Source organism: Oncorhynchus masou, unplaced genomic scaffold (genome assembly GCF_036934945.1).
Source record: "Oncorhynchus masou masou isolate Uvic2021 unplaced genomic scaffold, UVic_Omas_1.1 unplaced_scaffold_728, whole genome shotgun sequence".
Taxonomy (NCBI): Eukaryota; Metazoa; Chordata; class Actinopteri; order Salmoniformes; family Salmonidae; genus Oncorhynchus; species Oncorhynchus masou.
The window spans coordinates 307,616-322,411 of record NW_027013731.1 but is presented as its reverse complement, the minus strand read 5'-3'; the positions used below and the strand labels follow the sequence as shown (position 1 = coordinate 322,411).

Below are 14,796 nucleotides of genomic sequence, written 5' to 3'. Positions count from 1 at the left end.
TCTATATACAGTGTGTGAAAATGTAGTAAGATTAGGGAGGTAAGGCAATAAATAGACCATGGTGGTGAAGTAATTAAAATATAGCGATTAGAAACTGGAGTGATAGATGTGCAGAAGATGAATGTGCAGGTAGAGATACTGGGGTGCAAAGGAGCAAGATAAATACATGACAATATGGGGATGAGGTAGTTGGATGGGCTGTTTACAGATGGGCTATGAACAGGTGGAGAGATCTGTGAGCTGCTCTGACAGCTGGTGCTTAAAGCTAGTGAGGGAGGTAAGAGTCTCCGGCTTCAGTGATTTTTGTAGTTTGTTCCAGTCAGCGGCAGCAGAGAACTGGAAGGAAAGGCGGCCAAAGGAGGAATTGACTTTGGGGAGTGACCAGTGAGATATACCTGCTGGAGCGCGTGCTACGGGTGGGTGCTGCTATGGTGACCAGCGAGCTGAGATAAGGGCGGGGCATTAGAGTTGCAACATTCTAGAAGCTTTTCCCTAAAATTCCCAGGTTTTATAGAAATCCCACTTGGAAGATTCCTGGAAACAGGAGGAGACGAGCAGGACATCTGGAGGCAGGATTTCTGGGAAACCTGGGAATGTTGGGATCATTTTGCAACCCTGTGTTCAATCTTGTTGCTGCCATGCTGTGTCATGTGTTGCTGCCATGCTGTGCTGCTGCCATGCTGTGTCGTGTGTTGCTGCCATGCTGTGTCATGTGTTGCTGCCATGCTGTGTTGCTGCCATGCTGTGTTGCTGCCATGCTGTGTTGCTACCATGCTGTGTTGCTGCCATGCTGTGTTGCTACCATGCTGTGTTGCTACCATGCTGTGTTGCTGCCATGCTGTGTCATGTGTTGCTGCCATGCTGTGTTGCTGCCATGCTGTGTTGTGTGTTGCTGCCATGCTGTGTTGCTGCCATGCTGTGTCATGTGTTGCTGCCATGCTGTGTTGCTGCCATGCTGTGTTGCTGCCATGCTGTGTTGCTGCCATGCTGTGTTGCTGCCATGCTGTGTTGCTACCATGCTGTGTTGCTACCATGCTGTGTTGCTGCCATGCTGTGTCATGTGTTGCTGCCATGCTGTGTTGCTGCCATGCTGTGTTGTGTGTTGCTGCCATGCTGTGTTGCTGCCATGCTGTGTCATGTGTTGCTGCCATGCTGTGTTGCTGCCATGCTGTATCATGTGTTGCTGCCATGCTGTGTTGCTGCCATGCTGTGTCATGTGTTGCTGCCATGCTGTGTTGCTGCCATGCTGTGTCATGTGTTGCTGCCATGCTGTGTTGCTACCATGCTGTGTTGCTACCATGCTGTGTTGCTACCATGCTGTGTCATGTGTTGCTGCCATGCTGTGTTGCTGCCATGCCGTGTTGCTACCATGCTGTGTTGCTGCCATGTGGTGTCATGTGTTGCTGCCATGCTGTGTTGCTACCATGCTGTGTTGCTGCCATGCTGTGTCATGTGTTGCTGCCATGCTGTGTTGCTGCCATGCTGTGTTGCTGCCATGCTGTGTTGCTGCCATGCTGTGTTGCTACCATGCTGTGTTGCTGCCATGCTGTGTCATGTGTTGCTGCCATGCTGTGTTGCTGCCATGCTGTGTCATGTGTTGCTGCCATGCTGTGTTGCTGCCATGCTGTGTTGCTGCCATGCTGTGTTGCTGCCATGCTGTGTTGCTGCCATGCTGTGTTGCTACCATGCTGTGTCATGTGTTGCTGCCATGCTGTGTTGCTGCCATGCTGTGTCATGTGTTGCTGCCATGCTGTGTTGCTGCCATGCTGTGTTGGTGCCATGCTGTGTTATGTTCGGTCTCTCTTTATGTAGTGTTGTCTCTCTTGTCGTTGTGTGTTTTGTCCTATTTTTACATTTTATTTTAATCCCAGCACCCCGTCCCTGCAGGAGGCCTTTTGGTAGGCCGTCATTGTAAATAAGAATTTGTTCTTAACTGACTTGCCTAGCTAAATAAAGGTTACATTAAAATAAACTGTATATAGGGAATAGGTAATACAGACAAATTGTTTAGATACACACATAGGTCCCGTTCCATCTTATTCCCAAAATCTTGACCAGAGCCCCATGGGGTCAGAGTCGAAAGTAGTGCACTACATAGGGAATAGAGTACCATTTAGGAAGCATTATACATAAAGGAACCTCTATTCCCCCCACCTCTCTCCCTTCTGTCTCTTCAGGTTACCCCTGTACTCCTCCCAGTTGTTCTTCTCAGACAGCTCCCCGGATATAAAGTCCTGGAGGTCGGGCCCGTCATCGGACAGCTCCTTCTTGCGGTCCTTCTGTGTCTGGGATGACCTGGCCGCTGTGGTCAGTCCGCTGACGGCGTACACCTACACACGGAACGGATATTATCTAGCTTCACATGATGCCTCTGCTAAATCAGTAACCCGAGGCCAGCGGCCAAGGAGGATCTAATCAGCTTGTTATGTTAGCATTAGCCATACTTAGTTAGCTAGTATAAAACAAAGAGAGACATTTCAGTGATTATCGGTGCAATCTGGTCAAGTGGATGTACTTACATGTTGGTTGCATTTGGGATTCAACCACCGTTGTTTGCTGGAGAAACGACCCGCAATAAAATAACTTTGTTTGACCAAAGCCATGACTTTAACTAACATTTGCTAGCGTCTGTCATTGACAAAACATTTATCTGGGATCGAGTACTTAGGCCTGGTATTAAAATAAAACTTAGAAAATAATAATTTCGTCCGCTACTTAATTAATCAATTGATCTCGATTCTTTTTATATCCAGATTTATTCTAAATGCGATGTTTTTTTCTTCCCCTGGGGACCAAAGACGTATAATTTATCAATATATCGCAATATTTTGCATCCATCATCATCATCAATTGTTTAGTTACGTCTGATCAACACGTAGCGCCGTGATGGCGTAAGCACGTACGAAGACTACAATTGCGTGCTGACGTCCTTCCTTCGTCCTTTCCTCTACTACCGGCGAGGTAAGAAATGGTGGATAACGTTTCTATCGCTGAAAATCAAACTCCATCTATGTTCCTCGATATCTAAAACGCGTGATTTTTCACCTTTACGAATTTGCTATATGTATATTGACGTTTCGCATTTGTTATTTCCACCCCCAAAACCAGTCGATATACCTGTATATAGTTTGTTTTGCCTCCCACCCCTCTATCCTAGGCCGCAGTCCCCCCCCATGCCTGCCTATCCGTCTTTTTAGTAGCCAGGGCAACGTGAATAATGCTCAATGTGTGTAACATAACGTTTGTCTTCTATGTACACGGTCGCATTGTTTCAGACCGTTTTAATTAACATGTGTAGGTTATACAAGTTGTTTGCCATGGGAGGGGGGACAGTGTTCATGACTCGCTATCTGACTGGTTAGCTGCATGCCTGTCTGTTATAGTTGACTAGTTTCCTTCTGCGTCTTTTTAATTAACGTTTACTACTCTTAAGGGTTTCATTTGGACAGTCAACCGGATGTACCGGATTACGTATTGTATGACATTGTTAACAACGAGTTACCTAAATATGACAGTCGTGTAAACACACACACACTCAATGATGTTGCTAGTTACCTGACGTTAATTAAAGTTAAAAGTCGTCCTAAAATCCCCAGTCCGCTCCGTAACGTTAGTTGTGTAATATAATGTATTGTAATCGTCAACTCCACCTAACTTCACTCTCGTGTCTAACCCCAGAATGAAGACCATTCTCAGTAACCAGACTGTGGATATTCCCGACGGTGGTAAGTTTAACTACCTGAACACTGTTCATTTACTGAACCATCCGACATGTTGATAACCCGTGGAGTCTATCAATAGACTAATCAAGGAATTGTTTTTTTTAACCGGACTAGAGAGTCAAATGTTTACCTACCTTGCCTAGTGAGTTATTGGTTCAGCCCCCAGAAAAAGGACTACACTAACTTAATGCCATTCCACTTAAGTCACTGTAGTTTGTCTCTGGCTGGCACCCTCAAGAGAAATCACTGGTGCCTGTCTTCATCAATCCAGCATTTTAACCTGACTATAGTTGGGTTTTAATGCCATATATTCTAGTGACGTGGTTAAGATTGTCTAGCTAGTTACTGGTTCAGTGTGTGTGTGTGTGTGCCTGACTATAGTTGGGTTTTAATGCCATATTCTAGTGGCGTGGTTAAGATTGTCTAGCTAGTTACTGGTTCAGTGTGTGTGTGTGCCTGACTATAGTTGGGCTTTAATGCCATATATTCTAGTGGCGTGGTTAAGATTGTTTAGCCAGTTACTGGTTCAGTGTGTGTGTGTGCCTGACTATAGTTGGGTTTTAATGCCATATATTCTAGTGGCGTGGTTAAGATTGTCTAGCTAGTTACTGGTTCAGTGTGTGTGCCTGACTATAGTTGGGTTTTAATGCCATATATTCTAGTGGCGTGGTTAAGATTGTCTAGCTAGTTACTGGTTCAGTGTGTGTGTGTGCCTGACTATAGTTGGGTTTTAATGCCATATGTTCTAGTGGCGTGGTTAAGATTGTCTAGCTAGTTACTGGTTCAGTGTGTGTGTGTGCCTGACTATAGTTGGGTTTTAATGCCATATATTCTAGTGGCGTGGTTAAGATTGTCTAGCCAGTTACTGGTTCTGTGTGTGTGTGTGTGTGTGTGTGTGTGTGTGTCTAACCCCTGTTGTCTCTGCCGTGCCCCCCAGTCGAGGTGAGGCTGAAGGGGCGGACTGTCATCGTCAAGGGACCCCGGGGGGTTCTCCGCAGGGAGTTCAACCACATCAACCTGGAACTCAGCCTGTTGGGGAAGACGCACAAGAAGGTATGGAGACTCGTCTATAGAAAGTACTTGGCGATGGCTTCATCATGCACTGTAATGCTCTGGTACTCATCATGCCCTTTAATGCACTGGTACTCATCATGCACTTTAATGCACTGGTACTCATCATGCCCTTTAATGCACTGGTACTCATCATGCCCTTTAATGCACTGGTACTCATCATGCCCTTTAATGCACTGGTACTCATCATGCCCTTTAATGCACTGGTACTCATCATGCCCTTTAATGCACTGGTACTCATCATGCCCTTTAATGCACTGGTACTCATCATGCCCTTTAATGCACTGGTACTCATCATGCCCTTTAATGCACTGGTACTCATCATGCCCTTTAATGCACTGGTACTCATCATGCCCTTTAATGCACTGGTACTCATCATGCCCTTTAATGCACTGGTACTCATCGTGCCCTTTAATGCACTGGTACTCATCGTGCCCTTTAATGCACTGGTACTCATCGTGCCCTTTAATGCACTGGTACTCATCATGCCCTTTAATGCACTGGTACTCATCATGCCCTTTAATGCACTGGTACTCATCATGTCATGCCCTTTAATGCACTGGTACTCATCATGTCATGCCCTTTAATGCACTGGTACTCATCGTGCCCTTTAATGCACTGGTACTCATCGTGCCCTTTAATGCACTGGTACTCATCGTGCCCTTTAATGCACTGGTACTCATCGTGCCCTTTAATGCACTGGTACTCATCGTGCCCTTTAATGCACTGGTACTCATCGTGCCCTTTAATGCACTGGTACTCATCGTGCCCTTTAATGCACTGGTACTCATCGTGCCCTTTAATGCACTGGTACTCATCGTGCCCTTTAATGCACTGGTACTCATCGTGCCCTTTAATGCACTGGTACTCATCGTGCCCTTTAATGCACTGGTACTCATCGTGCCCTTTAATGCACTGGTACTCATCGTGCCCTTTAATGCACTGGTACTCATCGTGCCCTTTAATGCACTGGTACTCATCGTGCCCTTTAATGCACTGGTACTCATCGTGCCCTTTAATGCACTGGTACTCATCGTGCCCTTTAATGCACTGGTACTCATCGTGCCCTTTAATGCACTGGTACTCATCGTGCCCTTTAATGCACTGGTACTCATCGTGCCCTTTAATGCACTGGTACTCATCATGCACTTTAATGCACTGGTACTCATCATGTCATGCCCTTTAATGCACTGGTACTCATCATGCCCTTTAATGCACTGGTACTCATCATGCCCTTTAATGCACTGGTACTCATCATGCCCTTTAATGCACTGGTACTCATCATGCCCTTTAATGCACTGGTACTCATCATGCCCTTTAATGCACTGGTACTCATCATGCCCTTTAATGCACTGGTACTCATCATGCCCTTTAATGCACTGGTACTCATCATGCCCTTTAATGCACTGGTACTCATCATGCCCTTTAATGCACTGGTACTCATCATGCCCAGGGCTCTAAAGTAAAATGAAATATTTTGCTGAGCGAACATGAGGTTTTTTGGGGGGGGGGGGTTACTGTGTGACTATGGGGGGGGTCTCCAGATAACTGTTGTAATGACGAGGCTTGGCTGTATCGTTGTTTCAGAGAGCGGCTCTAGAGAAACAGATGAGTGTCCCGACGATTCGTTAGCGTCACGGTTGCACCAAAACTACAGCAAAAATAAACGTCTTGCTTTGTAAGTCGGGTCAGAAGATGGGACCCTATATGTGGTGGAAAACTTAAGGAAGAGACTATTTAATGTGTATATAATATAAATATATCTTTTAAACAACCAGCTGCAGGGGAGATGCTGGGCCGCCCTGTCGCTGGGCCGCCCTGTCGCTGGGTTGGAAAAAGAACTGAGTAAATAGTTCCTTATATAGTGAGAGGTATTAATGCCATCCTGTTGTTTACGACAGGGTAGCCTAGTGGTTAGAGCGTTGGACTAGTAACCGGAAGGTTGCAAGTTCAAACCCCCGAGCTGACAAGGTACAAATCTGTCGTTCTGCCCCTGAACAGGCAGTTAACCCACTGTTCCTAAACCGTCATTGAAAATAAGATTTTGTTGTTAACTGTCTTGCCGAGTTAAATAAAGGTAAAATAAATAAATAATGAGAGGCGTGACGTCAAACATACACATGTCCCTTCAAGTTACACAACCCCTGATTCTACCAGCCACACATTACCTGCTGATTTTAACGTTTTAAATCTTCCTATAGTGAATTTCCATCATGCGTTCATAAACCATGTCGTGGGCCGCTCTAAAACTACTGCCGTGTTCACCGTCGCTGACCAGGTCCACCTCATTGGCTGGCTACCGACCTGGTGACTTTGGCTGATCCAATCATGTGGGGACACAGAGGGGAACCTTCTGATCGTTGCTTTTTCTCTCCCACTGATAGTTCTGCTGGTAAATCGCAGGTATTTATAAAGCCCCTTCTTACATCAGGGGTGTGTCTCTGCTCTCTCTGTGTTCCAGCTGCGCGTGGATAAATGGTGGGGCAACAGGAAGGAGCTGGCCACAGTCAGGACCATCTGCAGTCACGTCCAGAACATGATCAAGGGAGTCACCATGGTGAGTGTTGACCCTACTTTTAGTCACCATGGTGAGTGTTGGCCCTACTGTTAGTTACCATGGTGAGTGTTGGCCCTACTGTTAGTTACCATGGTGAGTGTTGGCCCTACTTTTAGTCACCATGGTGAGTGTTGGCCCTACTGTTAGTTACCATGGTGAGTGTTGGCCCTACTGTTAGTCACCATGGTGAGTGTTGGCCCTACTGTTAGTTACCATGGTGAGTGTTGGCCCTACTGTTAGTTACCAAGGTGAGTGTTGGCCCTACTGTTAGTTACCATGGTGAGTGTTGACCCTACTGTTAGTCACCATGGTGAGTGTTGACCTGTCTGTTGACCCTACTGTTAGTTACCATGGTGAGTGTTGACCTGTCTCTGTTGGCCCTACTGTTAGTTACCATGGTGAGTGTTGGCCCTACTGTTAGTTACCATGGTGAGTGTTGGCCCTACTGTTAGTTACCATGGTGAGTGTTGGCCCTACTGTTAGTTACCATGGTGAGTGTTGGCCCTACTGTTAGTCACCATGGTGAGTGTTGACCTGTCTCTGTTGGCCCTACTGTTAGTTACCATGGTGAGTGTTGGCCCTACTGTTAGTTACCATGGTGAGTGTTGGCCCTACTGTTAGTTACCATGGTGAGTGTTGACCCTACTGTTAGTCACCATGGTGAGTGTTGACCTGTCTCTGTTGGCCCTACTGTTAGTTACCATGGTGAGTGTTGGCCCTACTGTTAGTTACCATGGTGAGTGTTGGCCCTACTGTTAGTTACCATGGTGAGTGTTGGCCCTACTGTTAGTTACCATGGTGAGTGTTGGCCCTACTGTTAGTTACCATGGTGAGTGTTGGCCCTACTGTTAGTTACCATGGTGAGTGTTGACCCTACTGTTAGTCACCATGGTAAGTGTTGACCTGTCTCTGTTAGTCACCATGGTAAGTGTTGACCTGTCTCTGTTGACCCTACTGTTAGTTACCATGGTGAGTGTTGGCCCTACTGTTAGTTACCAAGGTGAGTGTTGGCCCTACTGTTAGTTACCATGGTGAGTGTTGGCCTGTCTCTGTTGGCCCTACTGTTAGTTACCAAGGTGAGTGTTGGCCCTACTGTTAGTTACCAAGGTGAGTGTTGGCCCTACTGTTAGTTACCAAGGTGAGTGTTGGCCCTACTGTTAGTTACCAAGGTGAGTGTTGGCCCTACTGTTAGTTACCATGGTGAGTGTTGGCCCTACTGTTAGTTACCATGGTGAGTGACACTGACTCCAGACCAGCTGATAAATACCCTGACTGCTTGTTGCCCCTCTCTCGGTGATTAACCCTCTCTCTCCTAGGACCCCTCTCTCTGTTCTAGGACCCCTCTCTCTCTCGGTGTTTAACCCTCTCTCTGTTCTAGGACCCCTCTCTCTCTGTTCCCTCTCTCTCTGTTCTAGGACCCCTCTCTCTCTCTGTCCTAGGACCCCTCTCTCTCTCTGTCCTAGGACCCCTCTCTCTCTCTCTGTGTTTAACCCCCTCTCTCTCTCGGTGTTTAACCCTCTCTCTGTCCTAGGACCCCTCTCTCTCTCTGTCCTAGGACCCCTCTCTCTCTCTCTGTGTTTAACCCCCTCTCTCTCTCGGTGTTTAACCCTCTCTCTGTCCTAGGACCCCTCTCTCTCTCTCGGTGTTTAACCCCTCTCTCTCTCGGTGTTTAACCCTCTCTCTGTCCTAGGACCCCTCTCTCTCTCGGTGTTTAACCCTCTCTCTGTCCTAGGACCCCTCTCTCTCTCGGTGTTTAACCCTCTGTCTCCTCTCTCCAGGGTTTCCGCTATAAGATGCGTTCGGTGTACGCCCATTTCCCCATCAACGTTGTGATGCAGGAGAGTGGAGCTCTGGTGGAGATCAGGAACTTCCTGGGGGAGAAGTACATCCGTAGGGTCCGCATGAGACAGGGTGAGTCTGGGGGCGGGGTGAGTCTGGGGGGGGCAGGGTGAGTCTGGGGGGGGGGCGGGGTGAGTCTGGGGGGGGCTGGGTGAGTCTGGGGGGGGCTGGGTGAGTCTGGGGGGGCTGGGTGAGTCTGGGGGGGGCAGGGTGAGTCTGGGGGGGGGTGAGTCTGACAGGGGGTGACAGGGTGAGTCTGACAGGGGGTGGGTCTGGGGGGCGGGGTGAGTCTGGGGGGCGGGGTGACAGGGAAGGGGTCTGGGGGAAGGGGGGTCTTCGGACGGGACAGGGCCACCAGTTATTTTTGAACCAGTATTTAACGTGCACTTCCCATTGGCCAGTGAAGTGCATATAGACAACGGTAGGCAGGTTTCAGATCATCACACCACTATGAATAAACGGGCTACTCAATGGCTTGAAACCGTGTTTTTAATTCATCTTTTAAGGTGGTTCTCGTAGTTCTGTAGAGGAATCCTCTGGAACCCTGAAGCATTGACAAGCTCTCGCTTCAGGATGTGTGGAGATTTCCAATGCAGAGATGCCTGGCTGACGGCCTCCTCCCTCTGTCTCCTCCCTCTGTCTCCTCCCTCTGTCTCCTCCCTCTGTCTCCTCCCTCTGTCTCCTCCCTCTCTGTCTCCTCCCTCTCTGTCTCCTCCCTCTCTGTCTCCTCCCTCTCTGTCTCCTCCCTCTGTCTCCTCCCTCTGTCTCCTCCCTCTGTCTCCTCCCTCTGTCTCCTCCCTCTGTCTCCTCCCTCTGTCTCCTCCCTCTGTCTCCTCTCTCTGTCTCCTCCCTCTCTGTCTCCTCCCTCTCTGTCTCCTCCCTCTGTCTCCTCCCTCTGTCTCCTCCCTCTGTCTCCTCCCTCTGTCTCCTCCCCTCTGTCTCCTCCCTCTGTCTCCTCCCTGTGTCTCCTCCCTGTGTCTCCTCCCTGTGTCTCCTCCCTGTGTCTCCTCCCTGTGTCTCCTCCCTGTGTCTCCTCCCTGTGTCTCCTCCCTGTGTCTCCTCCCTGTGTCTCCTCCCTGTGTCTCCTCCCTGTGTCTCCTCCCTGTGTCTCCTCCCTCTCTGTCTCCTCCCTCTCTGTCTCCTCCCTCCTGTCTCCTCCCTCTCTGCCTCCTCCCTCTCTGTCTCCTCCCTCTCTGTCTCCTCCCTGTCTCCTCCCTCTCTGTCTCCTCCCTGTCTCCTCCCTCTCTGTCTCCTCCCTGTCTCCTCCCTCTCTGTCTCCTCCCTCTCTGTCTCCTCCCTCTCTGTCTCCTCCCTCTCTGTCTCCTCCCTCTCCTCCCTCTCTGTCTCCTCCCTCTCCTCCCTCTCTGTCTCCTCCCTCTCTGTCTCTTCCCTCCTGTCTCTTCCCTCCTGTCTCCTCCCTCTCCTCCCTCTCTGTCTCCTCCCTCTCCTCCCTCTCTGTCTCCTCCCTCTCCTCCCTCTCCTCCCTCTCTGTCTCCTCCCTCTCTGTCTCCTCCCTCTCCTCCCTCTGTCTCCTCCCTCTCCTCCCTCTCTGTCTCCTCCCTCTCTGTCTCCTCCCTCTCCTCCCTCTCTGTCTCCTCCCTCTCTGTCTCCTCCCTCTCTGTCTCCTCCCTCTCTGTCTCCTCCCTCTCTGTCTCCTCCCTCTCTGTCTCTTCCCTCTCTGTCTCTTCCCTCCTGTCTCTTCCCTCCTGTCTCTTCCCTCCTGTCTCTTCCCTCCTGTCTCCTCCCTCTCTGTCTCCTCCCTCTCTGTCTCCTCCCTCTCTGTCTCCTCCCTCTCTGTCTCTTCCCTCCTGTCTCTTCCCTCCTGTCTCCTCCCTCTCCTCCCTCTCTGTCTCCTCCCTCTCTGTCTCCTCCCTCTCTGTCTCTTCCCTCCTGTCTCCTCCCTCCTGTCTCGTCCCTCTGACTTACTGTCTCTCCTCTCAGGTGTTTCCTGTGCTGTGTCTGCAGCCCAGAAGGATGAGTTGATTCTGGAGGGGAACGATATTGAGCTGGTGTCTAACTCTGGTGAGGCGACACACATCATCCCCCCCCACACACAGTCGTAGTGTTTCCTTCAGACCCTGTGTATTATTACCCAGATACCCCTCTGTTCTCTCTCCCAGTCTGTCCTAGTGTTTCCTCCAGACCCTGTGTATTATTACCCAGATACCCCTCTGTTCTCTCTCCCAGTCTGATGTCCTAGTGTTTCCTCCAGATCCTGTGTATTATTACCCAGATACCCCTCTGTTCTCTCTCCCAGTCTGATGTCCTAGTGTTTCCTCCAGACCCTGTGTATTATTACCCAGATACCCCTGTTCTCTCTCCCAGTCTGATGTCCTAGTGTTTCCTCCAGACCCTGTGTATTATTACCCAGATACCCCTCTGTTCTCTCTCCCAGTCTGATGTCCTAGTGTTTCCTCCAGATCCTGTGTATTATTACCCAGATACCCCTCTGTTCTCTCTCCCAGTCTGATGTCCTAGTGTTTCCTCCAGATCCTGTGTATTATTACCCAGATACCCCTCTGTTCTCTCTCCCAGTCTGATGTCCTAGTGTTTCCTCCAGACCCTGTGTATTATTACCCAGATACCCCTGTTCTCTCTCCCAGTCTGATGTCCTAGTGTTTCCTCCAGACCCTGTGTATTATTACCCAGATACCCCTCTGTTCTCTCTCCCAGTCTGATGTCCTAGTGTTTCCTCCAGACCCTGTGTATTATTACCCAGATACCCCTCTGTTCTCTCTCCCAGTCTGATGTCCTAGTGTTTCCTCCAGATCCTGTGTATTATTACCCAGATACCCCTGTTCTCTCTCCCAGTCTGATGTCCTAGTGTTTCCTCCAGACCCTGACCCTGTGTATTATTACCCAGATACCCCTCTGTTCTCTCTCCCAGTCTGATGTCCTAGTGTTTCCTCCAGACCCTGTGTATTATTACCCAGAATCCCCCTCTGTTCTCTCTCCCAGTCTGATGTCCTAGTGTTTCCTCCAGACCCTGTGTATTATTACCCAGAATCCCCCTCTGTTCTCTCTCCCAGTCCTATGTCCTAGTGTTTATCTGTTATGATGCCTCTTCTCCCTCTATTTACCTCTTACAGCATCACCGTGGGATTCTAGAATGTTGTGACTGGGATTCTAGAATGTTGTGACTGGGATTCTAGAATGTTGTGACTGGGATTCTAGAATGTTGTGACTGGGATTCTAGACTGTTGTGACTGGGATTCTAGACTGTTGTGACTGGGATTCTAGATGCTAAGGTGTATAGCCTTTTCTCCTACTATAACCAGACTTGTCAAGTCAGAGTGGTAGTGATGCTGCCTGTCCCCTCTCTCTCTCTCTCCTAGCTGTCCTAACTGATTGCGTGTATATATTGACCCCTGTGTGACCCTCCAAGCTGTCGTACCCTGCTCACCACCCCAGCCTCTCTCTCCTCTCCCTCTTCCAGCCGCTCTCATCCAGCAAGCCACCACGGTCAAAAACAAGGATATCAGGAAGTTCTTGGACGGAATCTACGTGTCTGAGAAGGGCACGGTGGTCCAGAAAGAGGATTAGAGGTTAGAATCACCCAGAGTCTGTTGATGTCCACACCGTGTCAGTCAATGCATGTTTTGATGCTGCACTTTGAAAAACCTTGTTTTATGCTATAATCTTTCCGACATGACATGCAAGGCTTTGACCAACGTTAGAGAAATGATACGCCTGTAACCTGCGTTATGGGGCTTATTAGAGACCTGAAGTTTGAACTGAACCAGCCCTAAAATGCCTCGTGCCCTATTTGTTTTTTTACTCTTAACGGTTGTTCTCTCTCCTTCTTCTTGTTCTCTCTCCTTGTTCTCTCTCTACTTCCTCTTGTTCTCTCTCCTTGTTCTCTCTCTACTTCCTCTTGTTCTCTCTCCTTGTTCTCTCTCCTCGTTCTCTCTCTACTTCCTCTTCTCTCTCCTCGTTCTCTCTCTACTTCCTCGTTCTCTCTCTACTTCCTCTTCTCTCTCCTCGTTCTCTCTCTACTTCCTCTTCTCTCTCCTCGTTCTCTCTCTACTTCCTCTTCTCTCTCCTCGTTCTCTCTACTTCCTCTTCTCTCTCCTCTTCTCTCTCCTCTTCTCTCTACTTCGTTCTCTCTCCTCGTTCTCTCTCTACTTCGTTCTCTCTCCTCGTTCTCTCTCTACTTCGTTCTCTCTCCTTGTTCTCTCTCTACTTCCTCTCGTTCTCTCTCCTCGTTCTCTCTCTACTTCCTCTCGTTCTCTCTCCTCGTTCTCTCTCTACTTCCTCTCGTTCTCTCTCCTCGTTCTCTCTCTACTTCCTCTCGTTCTCTCTCCTTGTTCTCTCTCTACTTCCTCTCGTTCTCTCTCTACTTCCTCTCGTTCTCTCTCCTCGTTCTCTCTCTACTTCCCCTCGTTCTCTCCTCGTTCTCTCTCTACTTCCCCTCGTTCTCTCTCCTCGTTCTTTCTCTACTTCCCCTCGTTCTCTCTCCTCCAGCCACTCTGATCCAACAAGTCACCACGGTCAAGAAGAACATCATGAAGGTCCTGGATGGGATCTACGTCAGTGAGAAGAGACCACTGTGGCGGAAACAGACGGACGAATAACTGAATCAGATGCATCTCTGGAACTCACTATTGACCAATAAAATCCCTCCCTTTTTTCCAACGACACCCCCACATCCTGTGTTTGTGGTTCCTATTGGCTGGTTAATGTAGTTTAAACCAAGCTGGTCATTTTTCTTCTTCCTGTTAGTCAACCCATTTTCGGTGTCTCACCAAACAGATCACATTAAATTACTTATGCTTAGTTCATAACCATGTGGGAATTTACCACATTACGACTGGGAGAAATCCACTTGAAGGGCCTTCCCAACTGGTAATCTACTAGTGGCGCCCTGAGTGCCCGCTTCTCCCACATGGTGACCTCTGACCTCACCTACTAAAGAAAATAACTAACCTGCTTTTTTGTGGCAGATTAAATTGCAACAAAAAAAAACATTGAAAAACTTGTTTTTTTAACACAAAGCAGATGGATTTACACACGGTTTGTTAACCATTAGCCAATCTGGAGTTTCTCATGAGTTCAAATCAGGTGAAGGCATCCAGCTGTTATTTATGCCTTCACAAACTGGTAAATTCCAAAATCCCATTTGGGTGTGAATGCAGCATGGAATATTGAATTTAGAATTCTATTGTTACACCCACGAATCCTGTCTCTGGTTCCTATTGGCTGACATGTTCTAATGCATTCTAACGGGTAATATCAGACCAATCGAACGCTCTTGGGGGGGGGGGGGGGGGTGAAGTTTCCCTGGGTACACATCTAGGATCAGCTTCTCCTCATCTTACCCGTTAGTGTGAGAAATGAATAACTGACCCCAGATCAGAGTCTTAGCGACAACTGGCACCCCTGTCTGTTACAACAGTCAAGTTAGTTATCGGTTTCCACTTCTACGTGGATGATGACCCTTGAATTTGTTCTTAACTGGTAAAATAAAATAACTGTCCTGATTAAAAATTAATATGTAGTCTTTTAAAACTTTTTTTTTTGGGGGGGGGTGTTCTAAAATAACGTGTAATTGTTTTAAGAAAGTCATACCAAGGATCATTTAACTACTCAAATGTCTTATTTTGGGAA

The 14,796-nt window shown here is 48.4% G+C and overlaps 2 protein-coding genes across 2 annotated transcripts in view; one reads left to right on the top strand and one right to left on the bottom strand.

The window, feature by feature from the left end:
- The window catches only part of LOC135537231 (lipoyl synthase, mitochondrial-like), a 16,037-nt gene extending 13,188 nt beyond the window's left edge, over positions 1–2,849 (bottom strand). Inside the window, exons 1-2 of the mRNA XM_064963414.1 lie at positions 2,520–2,849; positions 2,155–2,330 (exon numbers count right to left, since the gene is read on the bottom strand). Coding sequence (XP_064819486.1) covers positions 2,155–2,330; positions 2,520–2,618 — 275 coding nt within the window. The 5' untranslated portion in view covers positions 2,619–2,849. The remainder of the gene's footprint in view (positions 1–2,154; positions 2,331–2,519) is intronic.
- Positions 2,850–2,895: 46 nt separating this feature from the next.
- Positions 2,896–13,835, top strand: LOC135537232 (large ribosomal subunit protein uL6). The gene is made up of 8 exons (XM_064963415.1): positions 2,896–2,961; positions 3,679–3,725; positions 4,660–4,775; positions 7,255–7,350; positions 9,129–9,261; positions 11,131–11,211; positions 12,626–12,734; positions 13,654–13,835. The coding sequence occupies exons 2-7, from the start codon at positions 3,680–3,682 to the stop codon at positions 12,730–12,732; spliced, it is 579 nt and encodes a 192-aa protein (XP_064819487.1). The 5' UTR covers positions 2,896–2,961; position 3,679; the 3' UTR covers positions 12,733–12,734; positions 13,654–13,835.
- Positions 13,836–14,796: the final 961 nt, after the last annotated feature.